Source organism: Papaver somniferum, unplaced genomic scaffold (assembly GCF_003573695.1).
Source record: "Papaver somniferum cultivar HN1 unplaced genomic scaffold, ASM357369v1 unplaced-scaffold_133, whole genome shotgun sequence".
In the NCBI taxonomy this organism is placed as follows: domain Eukaryota; kingdom Viridiplantae; phylum Streptophyta; class Magnoliopsida; order Ranunculales; family Papaveraceae; genus Papaver; species Papaver somniferum.
The window spans coordinates 10,221,078-10,243,301 of NW_020622492.1; the positions used below are offsets into that span (position 1 = coordinate 10,221,078).

The 22,224-nt window shown below is 37.9% G+C and overlaps 2 protein-coding genes across 2 annotated transcripts; both read right to left on the reverse strand.

Moving 5' to 3' along the window:
* Window positions 1-16,158: 16,158 nt before the first annotated feature.
* LOC113333603 lies at window positions 16,159-20,252 on the reverse strand. Its single transcript, XM_026580029.1, has 7 exons — window positions 19,449-20,252; window positions 19,257-19,361; window positions 18,814-19,091; window positions 18,495-18,693; window positions 17,492-18,401; window positions 16,770-17,332; window positions 16,159-16,677 (listed from the first exon to the last, which is right to left on the reverse strand). The coding sequence occupies exons 1-7, from the start codon at window positions 20,250-20,252 to the stop codon at window positions 16,159-16,161; spliced, it is 3,378 nt and encodes a 1,125-aa protein (XP_026435814.1).
* On the reverse strand, window positions 20,252-21,213 carry LOC113333604. Its single transcript, XM_026580030.1, has 2 exons — window positions 21,175-21,213; window positions 20,252-21,058 (listed from the first exon to the last, which is right to left on the reverse strand). The coding sequence occupies exons 1-2, from the start codon at window positions 21,211-21,213 to the stop codon at window positions 20,252-20,254; spliced, it is 846 nt and encodes a 281-aa protein (XP_026435815.1).
* Between the last annotated feature and the right edge of the window lie 1,011 nt (window positions 21,214-22,224).

Sequence of the window (22,224 nt, forward strand, 5' to 3'; positions counted from 1 at the left end):
TCTGGTCAACTGCGATGTTCAGCCATGTTGGTTGTCCACTGCCAACCCGATGTTCATCCATGTTGGCTGTCCACTGTCAACCCGTCCGGCCATGTTGGTTGTCCGCTGCCAACCCGATGTGCAGCCATGTTGGATATCCGCTGCCAACCCGATGTGCAGTCATGTTGGTTGTCCGCTGCCAACCCGATGTGCAGCCTGTTGGTTGTCCGCTGCCAACCCGATGTGCATCCATGTTGGCTGTCCACGTCCAACCCGATGTTCAGCCATGTTGGATTAACATTGTCAACGCATTGTCCAAGAGCCAATGTTCCTTTTCCTACGCAATAGAAGCTTTGGATTAAGCTTCATCTCAGACCATGGCGCATCTTTGAGCATGCGCTATGCTAAAAACAAGGGGTGTTACAAATAATCAAACTAGGTACAATCAAGAGTTAACAATCGTTAGTTAATAAAATCAATAATCGAAAACTAAAATAAGAATGCAATTCTAGTTTTCCATCAACGGTACTAGTAGACACTTCTTGATCCCAAAGAACTAGCATACTTAAGAGATTCCTCCTAATTAGGTTACTCTCCTCTCTAAGATAGTATTACAAGTAATACTATTAGTCGGATACAACAAAGACTACAAAGATGAAGTGCCTTCCTTAGGATAAGTTTATAAAAAGAAAAACTTCACTATTTATAGACCAAGTAGTTTGGTCACCAAGGAATTTCCATAATCGAAATTCTCAAAATATAAGCACATAGATTCGGTTTTTTCTAGTTCCAATCAATATCCAACTGCACGACCGAAATCCCTCTTAGATAACTCAATATTAGATATCACATAATTAATATATCTTTTCAGAAATATGTTTTTCTTACTGGTAAAACAAAACACATATATTCCAAAATCAAAAAAGATTCTCAAACATTTCGGTTTGGGATCTCACCTTGAGTATCAAGGAATATCTTTGCATAGAAAAGTATATGGTTTTAGCTCATGTCCAAATTACTCGTTATGTCGACATCTTAAACTTTCTTATTTTGAAAACGCAATTTCTAAAATCACACAAACCTTAAAGTATACGGGACTATAGAAATAGGTTTTTCATATTGAAACTGGTTCTATCATAACTCCCAATGTAGGTCGGGATCTGTTCTACCTTGACACTTAATATAGGTAGGTATCCATTCTATCTTGATTCCCAATATAAGTTAAGATCGGTTCTACCTGCCTATATCGATTAAGATCGGTCCAACCTTAGATCTTCAATGAAAACAGACCTTCAATCCTATTGATGTCTTTCAACTACGCAACAAGTTCGTAGTCTACTTCCTTAAACTCATGTAGTTAAACATAGTTTTCTAGTCATGATATCAACCCTAGAGCTGTCAACGGGGCAAGCTAGGGTCAACCCGGCCCTAGATTGACAAGCCATGGACGGGTTAGGGTCAGCCCTAGCCCTAGTACTATTCATGTACAAGCCAAAAACCCCAACCCTAACCCTAGACGGGTTGGCTCTAACGGGTTGCGGGTTGGCTTGTTAAATGGGGTGGTTGAAACGTAAAATCACTTAAATGTATAAAAAATTTAGTGGGCAGAGGTATCACTACTCCGTAACCCTAAATCAAATGAAATTTGGATTGTATTAAATCATTTAAGGAAATGTGAACTTTGATTTCTAGCACAAAACCCTAAAATTCTTAAAATTAGTAACTTAAAATTCCTAAATTAGTAACTCACATGAAATTGACGGGTTGGCGGGTAACCCGCGGGTTGACCCTAGCCCGGCTTGTTTTTACTAGGGCTAGATATGACAACCCTAACCCGGCTTGTTTAGACAACAAGCCAAGCCGAGCCGGGTTAAAACAAGCCAAGCTAGGTCCAACCCGCGGGCCGGGTTAGAAATTGACAGCTCTAATCAACCCTAAGTTCACTACACAATTTAGTAACAAGTTACAAAGATTATGTTGATGTCGCAATTACAAAGTTCAAAAGATAAGCATTATACTCCGTAATACAATATATCAATATACAAAATTCAAAACCATTGATATATTCTTACTTGACACTTTGATCATAATAAGATAATCAAGTCTCTGATACTAGAGTTTCATGTGTATAACTTTGCATGTTATATTTTCAATCTAAAATGATTTGAAAACAACGATATAGAAATGGAAACAAGTCAATTCATGTATAATAACCTCAAGTGGAAGGATGATGTCTTTATTGATGACGATACGCTTAAGGTCTTCAAAGTAATACCTGTACGTCTCAACATTTCTAGACTTCCTAGTCTAACCTAACGAAGTTGACTCTAGTAATCTAATCAAGCAACTTATGATTTTCGGTAACAATCAACCTTGACATACCAATGCTTAGGGGGTTCAACCGAGAAGTGATCTAACGTGTTTGTTTTATCAAGTTGAAAATTGGTTGAACTCATATCCATATCTTTAGCTAGATTAGGGTTTATTATATGCAAAAGTGATAAATTTCTGATTGCAAGTAGCATAATTGTGGTTATTGCTTCTACTGATATATTCTAGTAATCACAAGTGAATCATGACCTTTGTTGAATTATTTGAGCAATATATTTCAATTGTATTTATTAGTCTAATTTCATGAATCTTAATGCTCCAAAGGAATTGAAATTGATTAGTGCGCTTTCCACGTTAGATTACTCTTTTGGTAGAATTCGCACATGTGTCGTTTTAGATGTACGTACGATGACTAAGGTAATTTGTGGGATATTATTGCGATCAAGGTATCCTAGGGAATTTGATAAAACGAAATTAAATATCAATTCAAGTTATTAAGACAAGAATATGATTATGAATGAAAACGAAATCCTTGACCTATATTTTCACATATTTGATTTGCTTGTTTTATTTTCCTTGTTAGGTTTTAGTTTACTTTTCCATAAATAACAGAAATTTCCCCTTTAATATAGGAAATCGCAACATATAAAATCCCTAGACCTCTTTGTAGGAACGATCGTTTCTTTCCCTTGCTTCATAATATATGTTGAGTAGTGAGAAAGTATAATTAATTTTGACGCGCTGCAACACACATCTAATTTTGGTGCTGCTCCGAGGAGGCAGCAGGTTGTTATTTGTTTTTCTTTTTGGTTTCTTATTTTTGTTTTTAGTTTTGTTGTTTATTTTTTGTTTTAAATTTTCTTATTTTATAGTCTTTGACATAGTTTTAATTTTTTTTCTTCAGGTACCTATTTCTTATGGAAGGAGCATATTGGAACAATGAATAGGTTTTCAACAACCTCAATAACATGATAACTACCAACCATACGGTATAATCAAAACCAATTGATTAGCCATGATCAATATTCTATGGAACCTTATGGTTATTCATACCAACTGATTGGTGTCTTAAACACCTTGATATTTATCTATTGTTTATGCTTTTTTTGCTAGTTTTCTTGTAAATTATGTATCTTATGTTTGCTTTTGAGTTTATTAGGTGTAATGGAGTCATTTGGAGCGAAAGGAGGAGAAATCATCCATTTTGAGCCAAAATTGGCAGAATCGTCAATGCACAAAAAAGTGTTATTGGGGGTTCATTGGAAGTTAATAGGCACTCATATGGTGGCCCGTATCCTACTTGTGGGTGCCTTAAGCAGTTTTGATCATTACCTAGACCTAAAATTTAGAGAAATTAGGACCCTGATTGGTAGTGTTTTTGAAAACCGTTTTGTAAACTCATTTTTATTGTTTTCAAAACATACCATTTTTTCTTATTTTCATTTTCTTTCAAGGTAAAACAAGTGTTTGGTGTAAAATTTTAATTTTAATTTTTTTTTTCTGTAAATATGAGTGCATACATTGTTCAATAATATGCATAATAATGATGTTGGATATGCGTCATACAAAATAACATGAAAAGTCACTGTCGATTCAAGAAGATCCTTCTTGGAAAATTCTGACTCACACATCTACATGTTAATTCTTAAATTGAATTAAGGTGTTTATTGTGGAATTTTGTCGAATAATTTCGTTGCATGTTTACAAATACAACCTGGTAGCTACTAAACAGCTGAAAGAGAGCACAATCAAGTAGGTACTTTGAGACTATAATCAATGGAAATCTGTAGTCACCCCTCTCACCATGGGTTTTTTTTTCATTTGATTAGATTGACTTGTAATGTTACTTAGAGATCAAACTTATATCATGTATTCAAGATCAACAAATAATAAAATTTGTATGCTTGTAACAGTAGCAGTAATTCTATGTTTGAGAGAGGAAATGACGGGAAGAGATTGGAAGATTGGTTCATGCAAGGAGTGAAGATGGAAGAATCAAAATAAAGAGTGTAAAAAAAAAGGAAACAGGAAAACAATATTTTTTCAAATTTCAATTTTTAAGGTTAAAATCCAACTGTTTTTAAAAATCATTTTTAAAAAGCAGTTTTCAACAAGACTCGACCAAACCTGTTTTCTACCGTTTTCTGTTTTCAGCGTTTTCTAAAACAGAAAATTGTTTTCAAAAATTCGAAACAAACAGGCTCCATTTCTCTCCCAATCATTTCCTCAGCCGCACTTTCATGGAGCTCAGAGACCAGAGAGAAACATAATGAAGAATTACTTCTAGTAAAATTGGAGATAGAGGAATGAGCGGTATGAGGGTCTGTTAAGAGTTGAAAGAAGAAACTGTTGATTGTTAAAGGAAATTAATGTCTGAGTTGTGATGATTCTGTAATTAAGGTAGAGATGCTAATGAAGATGAATCAAATCGAGAAGAGGTTGAATACAAGAACTCAAGGCGGTAAATGATGTTCTCCTGGGTTGAATTTTATCATGGATGAAGAACAAATTGTATGGCGCATTGAGGTCGAATTCAGAAACGGGGTCTAGTTCTGGTGTTTCAAGAACATAGAAGAAGCAACTGAACAAGGAGATGAAATTGGTGTAGTGAAATTGAAATGAAGGGTATTATAGACCGAGATTAGGAAGAGAAGAATTTCGATTTCGGTTTCGATTGCGTTCAGAGAGATGGGTTCTGAACAGAGAAGGAGATCTGAGATTTGAATATGCTGAGACAGAGAGAAGATATGGGTTTGTGGTAGTTTCGAGTCTGGAATCAAGCCGTGAAGATAATCGTGATGTAGGTTAGCATGAAAGATGAATTTATAGAAGAGGGAAGTTAGCCTTTGTTTAGGAAATTGATTATATGATCTGATGGAATTCTGGTTTGTGAGTGAATTTCTTGCAGATAGATGTACGCTAGTTTCATTACAAAAGAGAAAGAAAGTAATTCATTGATTGTATAGGAAAAGTACAGACAGAGTTAATAAAGACTTTGTAACTGTCAGGTGATACATAGATTACAGACACGTGTAATAATCCTACATGATGAAAACAACTGTAACTGACAGAGATAGTTATGGTGTCAACAAAGTTTAAATATAAAAACAGAAAATGACACTCCGTGTTACTCCCCCTCCCCACCCCCCACCCCTCTCAAACAGAAGAGGAGTTAAGATTTTCAGTTTGTTCTTGAGAAATTTAAAACGAGAAGAAGCCATTCCTTTAGTGAAAATATCTGCAGCTTGCTCCAAAGTAGATAAGTATATCACCTGCAATGATTAAGGTTGAACTAATTATCTCACAAAATGAAAAACCAATGCCAGATGTTTCATTCTACTGTGAAACACTGGATTGGATGCAAGGGAAATATAGATCTTGTTATCACATGCTATAGTAGGTGAAGATGGAATAAACACATGCAAATCTTTGAGAAGATGACATAACCAGACAACCTCAGCTGCAGCAGAAGCTAATGATCTGTAATCTGCTTCTGTGTTGGATCTAGAAACAATTTCTTGTTTCTTTGCAGATTGGCTAATGGGATTAACACCAAAAAACACACAAAAAAAACTGGTCGATCTTCTTTCATCTTAAATACCACAATACACGTGTATTCTGTAGGGTTATTCAAAATATCACCATCATTGGCACTGAGGTTGAAGGAAGCGGGACAAGGACTTAAACAGGGCTTCATACTAACAATATTAGTCTAGTGTAATAATTCAAGGGCATACTTTTTTTGAGAAAAAAAACACCATTCTTGTTCCTCTTGACTTCTAATCCAAGGAAGTAATGAAGATGTCCTAAATCCTTAACAGGAAACTGGGTGCATAAATGTTTGATAACAGAATCACAATGAAAATGATTGTTGTCTGTGGTAATAATATCATCAACATAAACCAAGATGATAGTTAATTGAGAACCTAACTTCTGAACAAACAAAGAGGAATCAGAAAGAGAAGGAACAAAATCAATAGCTATAATAGCATCCATTAATTTTTCTTACCATGCTCTAGGTGCCTGTTTCAGGCCATATAAGGATTTATTTAGCTTACACACATGAGATGTATGTTCCTTATCTTGAAAACCAGGGGGTTGTGACATGAAGACATCTTCCTTTAAATCTCCATATAAGAAGGCATTACTTATGTCTAATTGTTTAAGTTGCCAATCAAAATTCATTGCATGAGATAATACTAGCCTGATAGTAGCAGGTTTAACAAATGGGCTAAATGTGTCAGTATAATCAAGACCTTCTAATTGATGAAAAACCTTAGCAATTAACCTTGTTGAAAAGGCGAGGGTATCTAAATATACCTCAACGAAGTATGTTTACTTGATAAAAGGTTCTGACTTAACCAAACATAATAGGATTGCTTATCAAGTAAATATGAATTAACGTTTGTGTGATTTACATTAATTATAATAAAACAATTATAATGCGGAAAATAAAAGTAAATGACATAGCAAGATTTTGTTAACTAGGAAACTGTAAATGCAGAAAAACCCCGGGACCTTGTCCTGAATTGAATACTCTCAGGATTAAGACGCTACACAAAATTAAACCTAACTTCGTATAGTTGAGACCAAGCAACTAAACCTATAGTTCACCTAGTTCCTTTTGTATTCCCACGCCTCCAGCTTATGATAAGTCACGTACTTGGAACAATTTCTTTGGTTCGTATTCCTAACATTAATGGAACAACAAATCTGTTTGGTATCAACTCTCTTCAACCAAGTGATGTGAGTTCGACAAAGGCTCTTCTGTTTATCTCATATAAACTCCTTCGTCAGGTTCTTAGATCTATCTTATTCTCAACTACCGAAGTAATTGTTAAGATTTTGCAATCAATACTTTTAATCACAAAGAATTGTATTGATGCCGATCTACATGACTAATCAATCCCATCTACCACAAATATAAACCGATTATGGTTGGATCCTCTTATACCGAAACAAGTATTGTGCACACCAAAGATTATGAACCCCGAATCAGAAATCTTTAATATCTTATTTGTCTTCAAATCTTCTTAGATATTCAGTAAATACCTGCACACAACAACTTAAATCTCTTGTGATCAATCACGCACAGAACGGAGTCTGTTAACAATTGATTACTACAAGATCGTCTTTAGAACTAAAAACAGTATAAAGATCCATGTCGAAACTTCGATCTAGTTTGAGTGAATCTTATATCAGAAGAGAAGATTCTCAAGCATAGACAAACTAGGTTCAATCAAAGTTCAACCACCGTTAGTCAATCAAGTCAATCAAAAACAAAATATAAACCGCAATTATCTAGTTTCCCACCAATGGTACTAATAGAGCTTCTCAATCCCAAAGAAGACTTTAAACTGAGCGACCGTAAGAGATTTAGCCTAATTAGATTACTCTCCTCTCCAGATAGGCATCTTCACCAGCAACAACACAACCGAAAAAGTTTATTTTCACGAAGGATTAGTTTGATCGAAATGCAAAATTCAAGTATTTATAGACAAGGAAGTTTGGACACCAAGGAATTTCCAAAACCGAAAATATTCTCAAGATATTCATTAAAGCACAAGTTCGGTTTCCATAATTCCTGGAAATGCTCTGTCCAAAATAATGACCGAAAATCTCTTTGGAAAATCTTTTACTAGTAAATGCACATTACTAATTTTCGTTTTCCTAAAATAAAATTAACAACCTTAAATAAAAGATTTTTAACTTATTTATCTTTCGATCCTGGGATTTTCTTCCTTTAGCTATTAAGGAAATAACTTTGAACAATAAAAGATAAACATTACTGCACGTGTTCAAAGTATGTCGACATCCTTACTTTGTAAGTCCTCTTTCATACTTACAACGTTGAAATCGATTTGCCACACTTCCAAACAAGTTTAGAATTGGTTCATCTGACTTTCAAGAACTATGTGATTGATCAAGAACACTCAATCACAAATCATGGTTTAACGGTTCTACCAAAACAAGTTTCGGTTCTACCTCCATTGAGTATTGTGCATAATCACAATAGATTTTCAAAATTCGATTGACTAGGTACTAGGATCTGTTCGCCACATATATATGGTATCTAATTTATATGTGTTGCACATGTCCATAGGATTGGTTCCCCTTTGCCTAAAAACGTGTTGCACATATCCATAGGATCGATTCCCCTTTCTGCTACAAACTTGTTGCACCTCATACAAAGATCGTTTCCCCTTTGTGATGTGTTGCACCTCTTACTAGGATCGGTTCCCCTTTACCCATATTCGGTCATACACAAATCACAAACTCAATCATACCATCTCAGGTGATTACTTAATATCGGTTTCACTAATAAAAGTCATACCAATACATAAGTCAAGCCTTTGTGAATAGTTTTACCAAGAACACAAACAAGTCATGAGCGGTTATACTAAATCACACATATTTGTTGTTCACAAGATACGCAATGAATAACAATACCAATAACGCCTGGCGATTTCCTTTTCGATTCATAAACAAGTTTATGAACTTACTTCCTTAAAAGACATGTAAAACATTGTTTCCTAGGATGAAATCCTCACCTCATACCCATACATAATCAAAATAGCATTTAAACGATTATGTCTATGTCTTATCTACAAAGTTTGATGGTTAAGAAATAAACTTCATATTGTATTCCTTAATACTATGTCTATCTAGATTGTTCATGCTTCACAGTTTTGTTTTCAATATGCACGACTTGAAAGATACGTTAGGGAATGAAACAGTTCAAGTCAAATATCACTAACCTAAAGTGGAAGGATGATGTTGTCGTTGTAGCTTCTTACTTCTTCACTTCTTCAAGTCTTCGCAATACTTGTAATGTCTCATACCCTAATACTTTCAAGCTAACCAATACGAAGTTGACTATAGTACATAATCAAGCGACTCTTAAAATGAGTTTTGATTCACTAAAATATGACAACCAAACTTGACATACCAACGCTTGGTGGGTTCAACCGAGCTATGCTCTAAAAATCTCCCCCTTTGTCAATTTTAGTGACAAAACTCTTTCAATCATATGGATAAACAAATTACAAGAATTCATTACACATACTTTTGATTCCCGAATTCAACAACACAATAACCTGTATACATTCAATCCTTAAATGCCGTTGTTGACATTATAATAACAAAGCTAATACTCCGCCTAAAGGTGAGATAGGTAGATTTTATCAATCCGCACGTCTTTTTTATACCAATTAATATGATATGATACTCCCACTTATTCTATGCTTTCACTCTTTGCTAGATAAACGTTTAAGCACAATTGTCCTTTCCCTTCGTGATACCAATCAATATAAAATCAATGCCATTATCACTTGTTTACTCCATATATTTGTCCCCCTTTTTGTCACAAAATGACAAAGAAACAAAAAAATAAAGGACAAACCGAAAAGAATCTTACAAATCTCAAAATAGACTTGCAAACCTATAGAGTTAAGCACGAGGGTTCCACGCACCATTTTTGATAACCAATATCAAAACCGAAACTACAAAGTAATTTTTTTTTATATGTTATCAAGGAAATAATTTCCCGAAGCAATTTTCCCAATTTAGTTTACCAAACCAAAAATCAACTAAGCACCTTAGTCCCTTTGCTAAACCGATTGTACATGTACAACCGCTTCGTTCAATAAGACCAAAATAAAGATAACTCTATTTTTCTCATCAGGCTCTAATTATCCATATAACTTAGACCTTTCACTTTTAAACAAGACAAGTACTAGGTTAGTTAACTAGTATTTCTTGTTAAGGCATTCGATTAGACTTGAATAACCGAAACCTCCACTTTGATAAGTCTAACTAAGATAAACTTAGTTTCTCTTATCCGAAATCGAATTGTACTAAACAATCCATCCCGTAAACTTTTTCTTTCATTAAGCCATAAACAATTCATACAAATCGAATAAATCAACTTGCATAATTATTCACCTCAACCGGAAGCAATTGAAACAACATAGACATTATAGCACCGCAATTGCACCGAAATTTTGTAAGCTTAAACAATTGATACCACACAATAAAGCAAGATAGCAATAGTTTTTCTTAACCGGAAACAATTGAATCACACACACATCCATACATACATAATGGAATAAAACATCAATTATACCGAAGTTTTGTTAAGCAAAAGCAATAAATATATGAAATAAAAATCTGGCTTTTCTTAAACAGGAAAAAATTAACTAACAAGATTGTTACCTAAAATTTCGCATCCACTTCTCCAATATGTTTGCATCTTCTTCCAGGGAGAATTGATATCGAAATATCATTATGTTGTCATCCTTATGCAAAACAGAAGAATAACAACAATCAACCTTTACCAGAGAAAGGTTGAAAACCGGTTTTTAACTATTGCAAGCAAAAGTTGAAAACCACCGAAACACATATGCTTTTTTGCTAAACCAAAACCGATTCAACATATTGTAACTTTTTCACATATTTTTTCTATCAGAACTCCTCATGATCCTTTGATAAAGCCTACCAACATGGGCTAGAACTTAATCCTGCTAAATCAAAAAGTCACCCAAACCATAAGGGTTCACAACATATGAGATCGAATATCAAGGTAATAAAACCGAAATCAAACATCCCATAAACATCCATAGCAATAATAAAGCATTCAAGCACAGGCTATGTAAATCAAACCATCACAAGAAAAATTATAAATCAAATAATTTTATTCATAATAGTTTTATTCATAATAGACTTAATATAATCATTGAAATAAATCAAAAATTGATGTCTATTTTCCTGGATTAAGTATTACAGCATATAACTTAATCTCTAGTGGTGCTCTTGTTGTTCACTGAGGTTTCTTCAGTGTTCAAACTTTTGAAGCATGTCTCAAGAGACTTGTCTGCACCCACTTTCTGCTTCTCGAGTTTTTCAATTTGAAGCTTCAACTCTCCGAGTTCACTTTCAATTTCCTTTATTTTATCTTTTAGTTCACCCCGATCTTGAACCAAGGTAAAGAGATTTCCTATGATTTCTTCAAACTCAAGCATAACATTACTCATACCATCTGTGGGAAACCACTTGGTAAAATCTGAATCATTGATAGCAAAAAGACATGATTCTTCTTGAGATTTAGCAGACTTACGATCAGGTTCGATTCTCGAGATAATCTTCCTGATTATTCGATATGGGACAAACCCTTGACAGTTTCTTACTTTTCGTGCTTCCCTTCTATCACTCCTTGTAACACTGCGAGTTATAGGAGACATTATTAACACAATATTTTTACCAAGGGAAGACAATAATCTAAGATAATATTTTTGAAAAAGGGTTTTCGAAAATATACACAATTATGTTTTTCGAACTTCTCTTTTTAATGAAAGGGAGATATTCCTTAAATATCTCTTATTACTCAAAATGGAAACTATCATTAACATGTTCCCTTGATTTTTATGTGCTTTTCTCATCCAAAACTAAGAACACAGAATGGGATGAGAGTGCACAGGTTCGATACAACTAAGTTGCATCGGAGTAAACTTTTTCTAGCTTACATCGAGTATCAGAAACATAGTTCATGTTTCTCTTCGGGAATTTCTGCCCAAAATAATTTCTCCTAAGACGATGATCTTTTCTAACTTCAGAGATATGATCATGAGGAGAAATTGTACTGATGTGAGAATTTTCAGAGATAGATAAATCTCTCTTAATTCTTTCAATGAGATTTTCATAAGATTTTCTCATTCTAAGGACTTCTTTATGATTCACATCAGTGTGATTATCTGAAATAATTATTGAAATTCCTGATTGTTTCTTTTGACAGAGGTTCTCTCTTTCCCTTTCTTCTGGAGTCGTTCTTCATCAAAACTAGAATTGTTTCGATATGGGTGAGGAGGAACCTTTTTCCAGAAGCGATTATCAACTCTTTCCTCTGACTCTTTTGAGTTGATCTTATCGGGTAGTGGTATAATCTGTCTTTCTACTGAGGAATGATCTTTCAGTTTTTTAAGACAAGAAACTTCCTTCAAAAATTTTACCATTGTATGTTGAAGAAGTATAAGTTTCGTGTCAAGTGACTGAAAATTGTACTACCTAAGATCACCATCACGGGATCGGTTCAAAGTTTCCTTTGGACAAGATTTCGTTTGATCATCAGTAGATCTAGAAGATGGTTTCTCATCCTCTTCTAACTTGATGTAGTTAGGAAAACTACCATCACCTTGATCTGTTTCAGATGTGATTAAACCGGTTTTATCACAGTCTGTAAAAGTCGAAAACTAGGGTTTTGGGCCAAAGGTTTTGGGCCAAAGGTTATCAGATGTGGCATGGCATGCCTTGGCGCGGTTTGGCGTGGCCAAAACTAGGGTTTTGGGCCAAAGGTTACCATGCGTTGTTTGGCTACCTTGGACGGCTAGGATTTGCATCCAGAATGGAAGGGTGGTCGTTGATCGTCGCACGCCTTCGTTTTGGTAGCCGCATGGGGAAGGCCGGCATGGTATGGTGCCGAAAGGTGGTTGGCATGCCATTGACACATGTGGCATGGCATGCCTTGACGCGGTTTGGCGTGGCCAAAACTAGGGTTTTGGGCCAAAGGTTTCCATGCGTTGTTTGGCGACCTTGGACGGCTAGGATTTGCATCTAGGATGGAAGGGTGGCCGTTGATCGTCGCACGCCTTCGTTTTGGTAGCCGCATGGCGAAGTCCTACATGGTATGGCACGGAAAGGTGGATTTCATGCCATTGGCACATGTGGCATGGCATGCCTTGGCGTGGCTAAAACTAGGGTTTTGGTCCAAAGGTTACCATGCGTTGTTTGGCGACCTTGGACGGCTAGGATTTTCATCCAAGAGGGAAAGGTGGTCGTTGATCGTCGCACGCTTTCGTTTTGGTAGCCGCATAGAGAAGGCCGGCATGGTATGGTGCGTCAAGGTGATTGGCATGCCATTGGCAAATGTGGCATGGCATGCTTGACGCGGTTTAGAGTGGCCAAAACTAGGGTTTTGGGCCAAAGGTTACCATGCGTTGTTTGGCGACCTTGGACGGCTAGGATTTGCATCCAGTATGGAAGGTGGTCGTTGATCGTCGCACGCCTTCGTTTTGTTGGCCGCATAGGGAAGGCCGGCATGGAATGGTGCGGAAAGGTGGTTGGCATGCCATTGGCACATCTGGCATGGTATGCCTTGGCGCGGTTTGGCGTGGCCAAAACTAGGGTTTTGTGCCAAAGGTTACCATGCGTTGTTTGGCGACCTTGGACGGCTAGGATTTGCATCTAGGATGGAAGGTTGGTTGTTGATCCTCGCACGCCTTCGTTTTGGTAGCCGCATAGGGAAGGACGGCATGGTGTGGCGCGGAAAGGTGGTTGGCATGCCATTGGCACATGTTGCATGGCATGCCTTGGCGCGGTTTGGCGTGGCCAAAACTAGGGTTTTGGGCCAAAGGTTACCATGCATTGTTTGGCGACCTTGGACGGGTAGGATTTTCATCCAGGATGGAAGGGTGGCCGTTGATCGTCGCACGCCTTCGTTTTGGTAGCCGAATGGGGAAGTCCAGCATGGTATGGCACGGGAAGGTGGTTGGCATGTCATTGGCACATGTGGCATGGCATGCCTTGGAGCGGTTTGGCGTGGCCAAAACTAGGGTTTTGGGCCAAAGGTTACAATGCGTTGTTTGGCGACCTTGGACGGCTAGGATTTGCATCCAGGATGGAAGGGTGGTCGTTGATCGTCGCACGCTTTCGTTTTGGTGGCCGCATAGGGAAGGCCGGCATGGAATGGTGCGGAAAGGTGGTTGGCATGCCATTGGCACATGTGGCATGGCATGCCTTGGCGCGGTTTGGCGTGGCCAAAACTAGGGTTTTTTGCCAAAGGTTACCATGCGTTGTTTGGCGACCTTGGACGGCTAGGATTTGCATCTAGGATGGAAGGGTGGTTGTTGATCGTCGCACACCTTCGTTTTGGTAGCCGCATAGGGAAGGACGGCATGGTGTGGCGCGGCAAGGTGGTTGGCATGCCATTGGCACATGTGGCATGGCATGTTTTGGCGCGGTTTGGCGTGGCCAAAACTAGGGTTTTGGGCCAAGGTTACCATGCGTTGTTTGGAGACCTTTCACGGCTAGGATTTGCATCCAGGATGGAAGGGTGGCCGTTGATCGTAGCACGCCTTCGTTTTGGTAGCCGCATGGGGAAGGCCTTTATGGTGGGGCCAAGTCCAATGGCGCGGATGGATTGGCATTATGGGGCCAAGGGTTTGGTACGGACGGCTTGGCATGGTGGGGCCAAGGCAAGGTGCGGTTGGCTTGGCATGGCGGGGCCAAGGGTTTGGCATGCCATTGGCGCATGGTGCGGCTAGCATGGTTGGGGCCAAGGCAAGGCGCAGTTTGCTTGGCATGTTGGGGCCAAGGGTTTGGAATGCCATTGGCGCATGGTGCGGCTAGCATGGTTGGGTCCAATGCAAGGTGCGGTTGGCTTGGCATGCCTTGGCGCGGAGATGTGGCTGGCATGGTTTGCCATTGGCACAGTGGTGCAGCTGGCATGGTTGGCATGCCTTGGCGTGGAGATGTGGCTGGCATGGTTTGCCATTGGCACAGTGGTGCGGCTGGCATGGTTGGCATGCCTTGGCGCGAAGATGTGGCTGGCATGGTTTTCCATTGGCACAGTGGTGCGGCTGGCATGGTTGGCATGCCTTGGCGCGGATATGTGGATGGCATGGTTTGCAATTGGCACAGTGGTGCGGCTAGCATGGTTGGCATGCCTTGGCGCGGTAGCATGAGAATTAGGGTTTTGCATAGATGATGTCGGTCAATGTTAAGGGATCTGCCATGGAACATGACACATAAAAAAAGGTACCCAGGTAATTCTTACGTAGGCATGCTGATCGATTCAATAAATGTGCTAATGGTCATAGTGACGTCATGTCAGTTGTACGGTTTTACGATTTTAACCCTAAGTTAATAACCGCCATCAACAATAACCAATCATGATATTTCTTGAATGAAGCAATAATGATTATTGTTGATATATCCAACAGGAGATTGTCGTGGATAAAGAAAGCGCTGATGATGCTCATTCGTCTTCAAAAGTTGGTGATGAAGAGAATTCACAAGAGGTGGAACCGAATGAAGGTAATAACGCTCTTAATGGTGGCGCCGGCAATATCGATCCCTCAAAGGATTTAGGGACCACTCAAGTAAGTGTACATCTTGTATTTTCTTCGTAGAAATATAAAATTACTTATTTGTGAATGATTGAATGAGAATCCATGTGAATAAATGAGAAGTTTTTCCGAAATACGTCACCAGAAAATTCAGAATTCAGTCTTTTAGTAAAAACGTTGTAGAATCTTCATCCGATGTCAGATTTTCGCGATATACCCATGTTTTCTCATGCCCAGGAAATTTCCTAGATTCATCTTATAATATTTTTCAGTTTTGAGCATGCTTAGGGGTCGAAATCGATGAAAGTAAACTTCCAGGAAGTTTTCAGAAAATTTTCACCTGTCATGTAGTTCGATGTTTCGGCCACATCGTTTTACTCGTTTATCCAATTGTTGTGAGTTTTGGATATATTGTAAATAACATCCATACGAAGAGAATGATATATGAATAGATCTTAGATTCCTTACCAATTTCTCCCAGTTCGTCGTCTTATACAGGGTAGTGTAAAATCTCCTCAGATGAGCTTGTTGCAAAGCGTCTTTTTATGACTTTTACACTATTTGCTCGTGATATGAATCATAATGAATAACTTTAATGATGTTAGATCACTTACTTTCTGGATTTGATGATTCCTTTTTTTTTCTCGGTCAAATAAAATTAAAAAAACGAAAAACTGTACAGGGACTAGGTCTTCCTAATGACTAGCCGCGAGGCCACTCACTGAAAAACCTAATTGAAACGATAATAAACCCTTCCAGGCCATTTCACAGATGGAATAAAACCTTGCCTACCCTCAAAAAACTCAAAAATATCCTCAGCCAGCAAACATGCTTGCTTGGTCGAGGCATCAGCTGATAAATTAACCTCCCTATAACTATGAATATAACGAACGTTGGTGTAGTAAGACTTCGCAATTTTCCACTTTTGCACCAGCTGCAAAGGCAGCTCACCCTTTTGAAAAGCTTGAATGCAACTCTTCGAATCAGAACGAATGCAAATACTCCGCATATTCCATCTCTTAGCCATAATCGCACCATAAATAATCGCACATACTTCCGCGTAGAAATTTGTTTTCCAACCAAGGCCAATACAAAGAACACCAAGCACCTCCGAATTTGCATCATGGAAAACAACACCTGAACCAGCTTGGTCTGGGTTTCCGAAAGATGCACCATCACAACAGATCATGATTTCATCTTGATTAGGAGGATTCCAACTAATCTCAATTGGGTAGACGTTTTGCATGATCTATGTCGCACCTTGAAATAATTCAGAATGCGTAACTCCTCTAAAGTATTATGCATGTGGCCTTTCATTCTAATTGAATTATCACGAATTACCTGATAAACTCTCCCCTTAAAGCCCGGCCATTGACCAAACATATTATCAAAATAAGACTTATTACGTAACTTCCATAACTCCGTGACAATTGCAAGATTTGCAACCAACCACATGTCCTTTATCATTCTACTTCGACCCTTAGCAGCCTTATACGAGTCCACTAGGTCTTCACTTGGATCCAGCTTGAAAATTCCAGCCACCCAAGCCCAAATCCTCCTAGCAACTCTGCAATGCAAAGTGATGTGGCTAAGAGTTTCGCAACTTTTCCTGCATAAGCGGCACATAGTAGGCATGCTCCTACCTGTCTTCTTAATAATATTTTCTTCACTAGCACAACATTGCTTGGCCCAAATCTTCCAGTATTGCACACTCAAGGTAGGGTGCACAACCTGTCTAGTAAACAGATTTGCACAAGGCACAAATTCTGCCGGCATCTTAAGAGCGACCTTAGCCGACTTAACTAAAAAAACGCCTTTGCTATCTAAATCCCAAATTTTATAATCCTCACCACCAGCAATAACAGGCAAATTTTCCACATCAATATTACAACGAATCATCAAATCTGTTGTTTTTTCAGGAATAACCCAAACACCATCAAAAATGATGTCACTTTATTTAGCCTTAAAATCATTAGGGCCTTTGGAAGTGATGCCAAGTATTTGCGCAATAGAAAAATCACCACACCAACTATCAAAAAATATGGAAGTATTAGCACCATTACCTATAATTGAGCATGTATGCTTCTGCACAAAATAGTAAACCAAACAAATTCCAGGAAAAACCGAAGAACCCAACTTATAATTTATCAGATTGCCATTGATCTTAAAGTATTTTGCCTTCAAAAATCTGGCCAAAATCTTGATATAAATCCAGAGCTTCATTAGCATAGACCTATTAACATCATTTAACTTCTTAATGCCAAGACCACCTTCACGCTTTGGGAGACATAGATCATCATATAGAACCGTAAAATATTTGAGTTTCTCAGCATCACCGGACCAATGAAAATTTCTAATGGCCCTCTCAACTTGCTTAATAACCGTGCATGGACATTTATAAACAACCATAGAATGAATAACATAACTAGAAATCACCGACTTAATTAGCACAAGCCTTGCCTGAAATGATAAAAGTTTACCTTTCCAGCCATCCAGCTTGTCCATAATATTCTCAACAACTTGGCGAACATGAATATGCCGAACCATACCAGGTTTCAATTGAATACCTAAGTATTTATCCGGAAACATAGTTCTCTCCATACCCAAATAGTTAGAAATAGAAATAGCACGATAAATTCTATCACCTCCAAAATAAAACTTGCTCTTTGCATAGTTTACGCACTGGCCAGACGCACGTTCATACAAAACAAGCATATTTTTAAAATTTTGCAAACTATGAAGATTACCTCTGCAGAATATAAGGATATCATCCGCGAAAAGTAAGTGTGTAGGCGCCACTCCTTTTTTATTAACCATAACATTCATACTATGATTTGCAAACAACTTGGAAAGATTGCGACTTAAAACATCTTCAATAAGAACAAAGATCAAAGGTGAGAGAGGATCACCTTGACGCAGACCTCTAGTAATACTGAAATAACCTTCAGGGCAGCCATTAATCATGACAGAAATCTGATCTGAGCTAAGGATATTAAGAATTCACATGCACCAAGAATCAGAAAAGCCATATTGACGAAAAACGTCAGCTATGAAATCCCAACTTACCGTATCAAAAGCTTGAGAAATATCCAGTTTGAGGCCAACATTTCCATGCTTCTTTTCCGTATTGATCTCATTGATAAATTCAGACGCCAAAGCTATATTCTCATGAATGTTTCTACCATTCATAAACGCCACTTGCTCTTCAGATATCATATTATTTAGCACAGTACCAAGCCTGGTAGCCATAATCTTAGTAATGATCCTGAAGAAAAAATTACTCAAGCCAATTGGCCTATAATCTTTAATAGCATCAGACTTGTTATTTTTTGGAATAAGAACAATAAAACTAGAGTTAATGCCATTAGGAATTTTACGCATAGACCAACAGTTTGCAATTTCATTAAAGAGATCTCTAGAAATAATGTCCCAGCACTGTCTATAGAAAGAGCCTGTGAAGCCATCTGGGCCAGGCGCATAATCAGCTCCCAAGTCAAAAACCGCCACTCTAACTTCCTCCAAAGATGGAATATCATCCATATAAGCACTCTCAGTAACTGAAATGCTCTCATGTTCAATATCAAATAAAACTGGATCAATATGAACGTCGCCACCATTGAACTTGGCCTGATAATGGTTAACAATGAAATCCTTTATCTCATCCTGCAAAAACAAAGTAGTATCATTAGAAACCTTAAGCTTGGAGATGGTATTTTGAATTCTCCTCATGCAGATGCTATTATGAAAGAAACGAGTATTTTGGTCACCATCCTCCAACCAAGTTACTCTCTACTTCATCTTAAGCATAATTTCCAACTCCGTTCTTACATCATCAACATTCTTTTTGGTATCCGCAACCCTTAGGAATTGAAACTCATCATCCAGATCATAATCAAGAAGATCATTCTCAGTTTCAAGTTTCAATTCAGCATGCTTCAAGCGAAATTGCACATATCCAAAAATAGTTCTCTTCCAAATCTTCAACACCTCCTTTTATCTCTTCAGCTTAGAAGTAAAAACAAAAGGGGGGGCACCATTAAGATCCAAACTCCAGTTCTCCTCAACTAACTGCATAAAACCTGGATGGGAAAGCCACATCTTCTGAATTCGAAAAGGAACTCTAGCAGGCCTTGGATTTTCAAAGGCAAACCCAAAAAGGGTGGGATGATCTGAACAAACCCTAGGAAAGGCCTTGCATCTCCAGTTCGCATACTTATAGCACCAAGCATCATTAACAACCGCTCTATCATGTTTAGAGACAATTCTTTGAGCTCCACTTCTATAATTAGACCAAGTATATTTTTTACCAATAGCATCAGCCTCAACCAAACCATTGTCAGAAATCCAGCTACGAAACTCATTCATATAAACCTCTTTGATCGGCCTTCCACCCTTCTTTTCCTCCAAGCATAAAACGTAATTAAAATCTCCCAACACCAACCAAGGAATAGATATAAAACCTAAACCCAATTGACGCCAAAGTCTCTTTCTTACCACCAGATTATAAGAAGCATGAACAGCCGTAATGAAATCCCCCGCAAAATTCACAGTAATTTCTTGCTTTGAAGTAGATAAAATATCAGGCCTAAATAGAGTATTTCTCCATAAAATCCAAACATTACCTTTTTCTCCATCAACCTCATTTGTAATAACATCTTCACAAAAATCAACCAATTCAAGCGACCTAACAAAATGTACACTGCAGAAAACATGCGGCTCTGCAATGCAAATTACGCCAGGTTTGTGCAAGAAATAAAGCTCATGCAACTTGGATCTTGCACCATACTTAGCCAAGCCTTGAGTGTTCCAATAAAAAACACGCATTAATTAACCATGCTCCTTGAAGGGCTTTCTAAACCCTTATCATCTTCTTTGCGTGTCTGACTTCTACCTCTTCTAACAACTTGGCCATCATCCTCAACTGGCTTGGCACCAGGTTTGCTTTTCTTTTTTGGCGCGGTTTTAACAGCGCCCTTCTTATCCAAATTATCCAACTTCTTATTCTCAACTAACTCTCTTTTAAGTTTATCTTCCTCATATTTAGCGGCACTCCATTCCAATTTTTCATTTTCAGTCTCTACGTTACTAGTACTAGCAGATTGCAAAGAATCTGGCGGATTTTCCTTAATAGGCAATGCATCAACTTCAATGCTTTCTTCTTCATCTTCACTATCTTCAATACCAGTTTCAAACATATTAGCAGTCTCAAGAACTTTGTCAGTTCGAACTGGAGAGGATCTTCTAGCCGTTCTAGTTGGAGAACTAAAACCATCATCAATTTTTTCCAAAACATAATTAGATTGCAGCTCACCTGTTACTAAGAGTGAGTCTTGAACTTGTTGCGTTTGTGAAACATCTTGTTGAGCAACTTCTTGTTGTTGTTTCTCTATGTCCAAAATACCATCTTCTTCTTGAGCACGCTTTTCTTCCTCTTGCCTCTTCTTTTCCATAAGCAATTGTCTAGTGTTTTGCAATTTAGCCAAGAGAGCATCTTGTTCTATTTTTGCAAGATCTGCAGCTTTAGCCATATCATCAGCTATCTTTTTTTGTTCATCATAAACTTTGTTAAGTTCTTCTTCTTCCTTTTCAAGGTCCAAAGAGATTGTAGCAGCATCATCAGCAAGATCACGCTAAGTCACTGAACCAGCTGTAAGATTAGTGCTAGTGGATTCAGGAAAGGCATGCGGAATGTCTGCAATATTGCCATCTATAGCAATACTCGAAGATGGACTGAGAATTAGTGTACGACACCCAGTATGTCTAAATCCTCCAATACATAACCCATCATTGTTATCCTTGGGATCCAATGATTTTTCTCCTCCTCCTCCAGTGTATGCAGGTGGTGGAGGCTTATATTTTGGCTTAACATATTTTTACTTCTTCCAATAATCATTCAGTTCATCCATATCAGCCTTAAGGGCCGCAAGTTTCAATACATCCTCCTCAGCATCATGCAACTTCTCCAAATCTTTATACCTAGCCGATCTGCATTGGGATAAAGTGTGACCAACTGATTTACAATGATCACAAAATTCTGGCTTATTCAAAAAATCATAATCAAGACGAAAACCCTCCGTATAATCTTCATCATCAATGACAAGCTTAGGCAAAGGTTTTGAAAAATCTATATCCACAAGTATCACAGCAAAATATCCATATTCTACTTTTAGTGTTCTCGAATCAACAGCTACAGGCTTGCCAAGGCCACGAGCTATTCGAAATAAGATTTCCTCCTCCCAATATTCAAAGTGAAGATACGGAAAACGCACCCAAACTGTTTCCCTTGAGTTTTTTTCCGATTCAGGATTAAACATAGGTGTCCATGGCAGCATCTTTAATTGTTCTTCCTTAACTTTCCACGGACCTTCATAGCTAACTCTTTTACGATCAACTTCATTATTAAGATTAATAACAAAATAATCTTTCACCCATGGAATAAACTGGACTTGGCCTGTTAATTTCCATTGATCGCATAGAATACGCTTAACATCTTCAAACTTAGCACCTAGGGTTTTAAAATCAAAACGGCCTACAATACTGAATTTCCATACTTCTTTGGAGAGTCAAATGATATCTTTAGGAATTGTGATCACAATCTCCCCTGTAGAGGCACGAACCGGAGGATGTTACAAAGAGTCCGCATCAGTATTGGACATAACAATTGATTTATTCTTAACTATATTTGCATACGAACTATTCCCATCTATGGAATTGTCCGCACCATGATTAGGGTTACCTTTTTTTGGAACGTAAGTTAATATTTGCCTTGAACGTGATCGATTCCTATTTTGAGCAC

Bases quoted from the DNA above. Each gene is read 5' to 3' on its own strand.
- LOC113333603 (XM_026580029.1), bottom strand. From the start codon at position 20,252: ATGCGTGTTTTTTATTGGAACACTCAAGGCTTGGCTAAGTATGGTGCA. The intron at 18,694-18,813 runs GTCTATGCGTAA...TTTTTTCTTCAG, and splicing joins AATGAAATTGCAAACTGTTG to GATCATTACTAAGATTATGG. The intron at 18,402-18,494 runs GTAAGTTGGGAT...AGCTCAGATCAG, and splicing joins TTTCTCAAGCTTTTGATACG to ATTTCTGTCATGATTAATGG.
- LOC113333604 (XM_026580030.1), bottom strand. From the start codon at position 21,213: ATGGGTTATGTATTGGAGGATTTAGACATACTGGGTGTC. The intron at 21,059-21,174 runs GTACACTAATTC...TCAGTGACTTAG, and splicing joins ATTTAGACATACTGGGTGTC to CGTGATCTTGCTGATGATGC.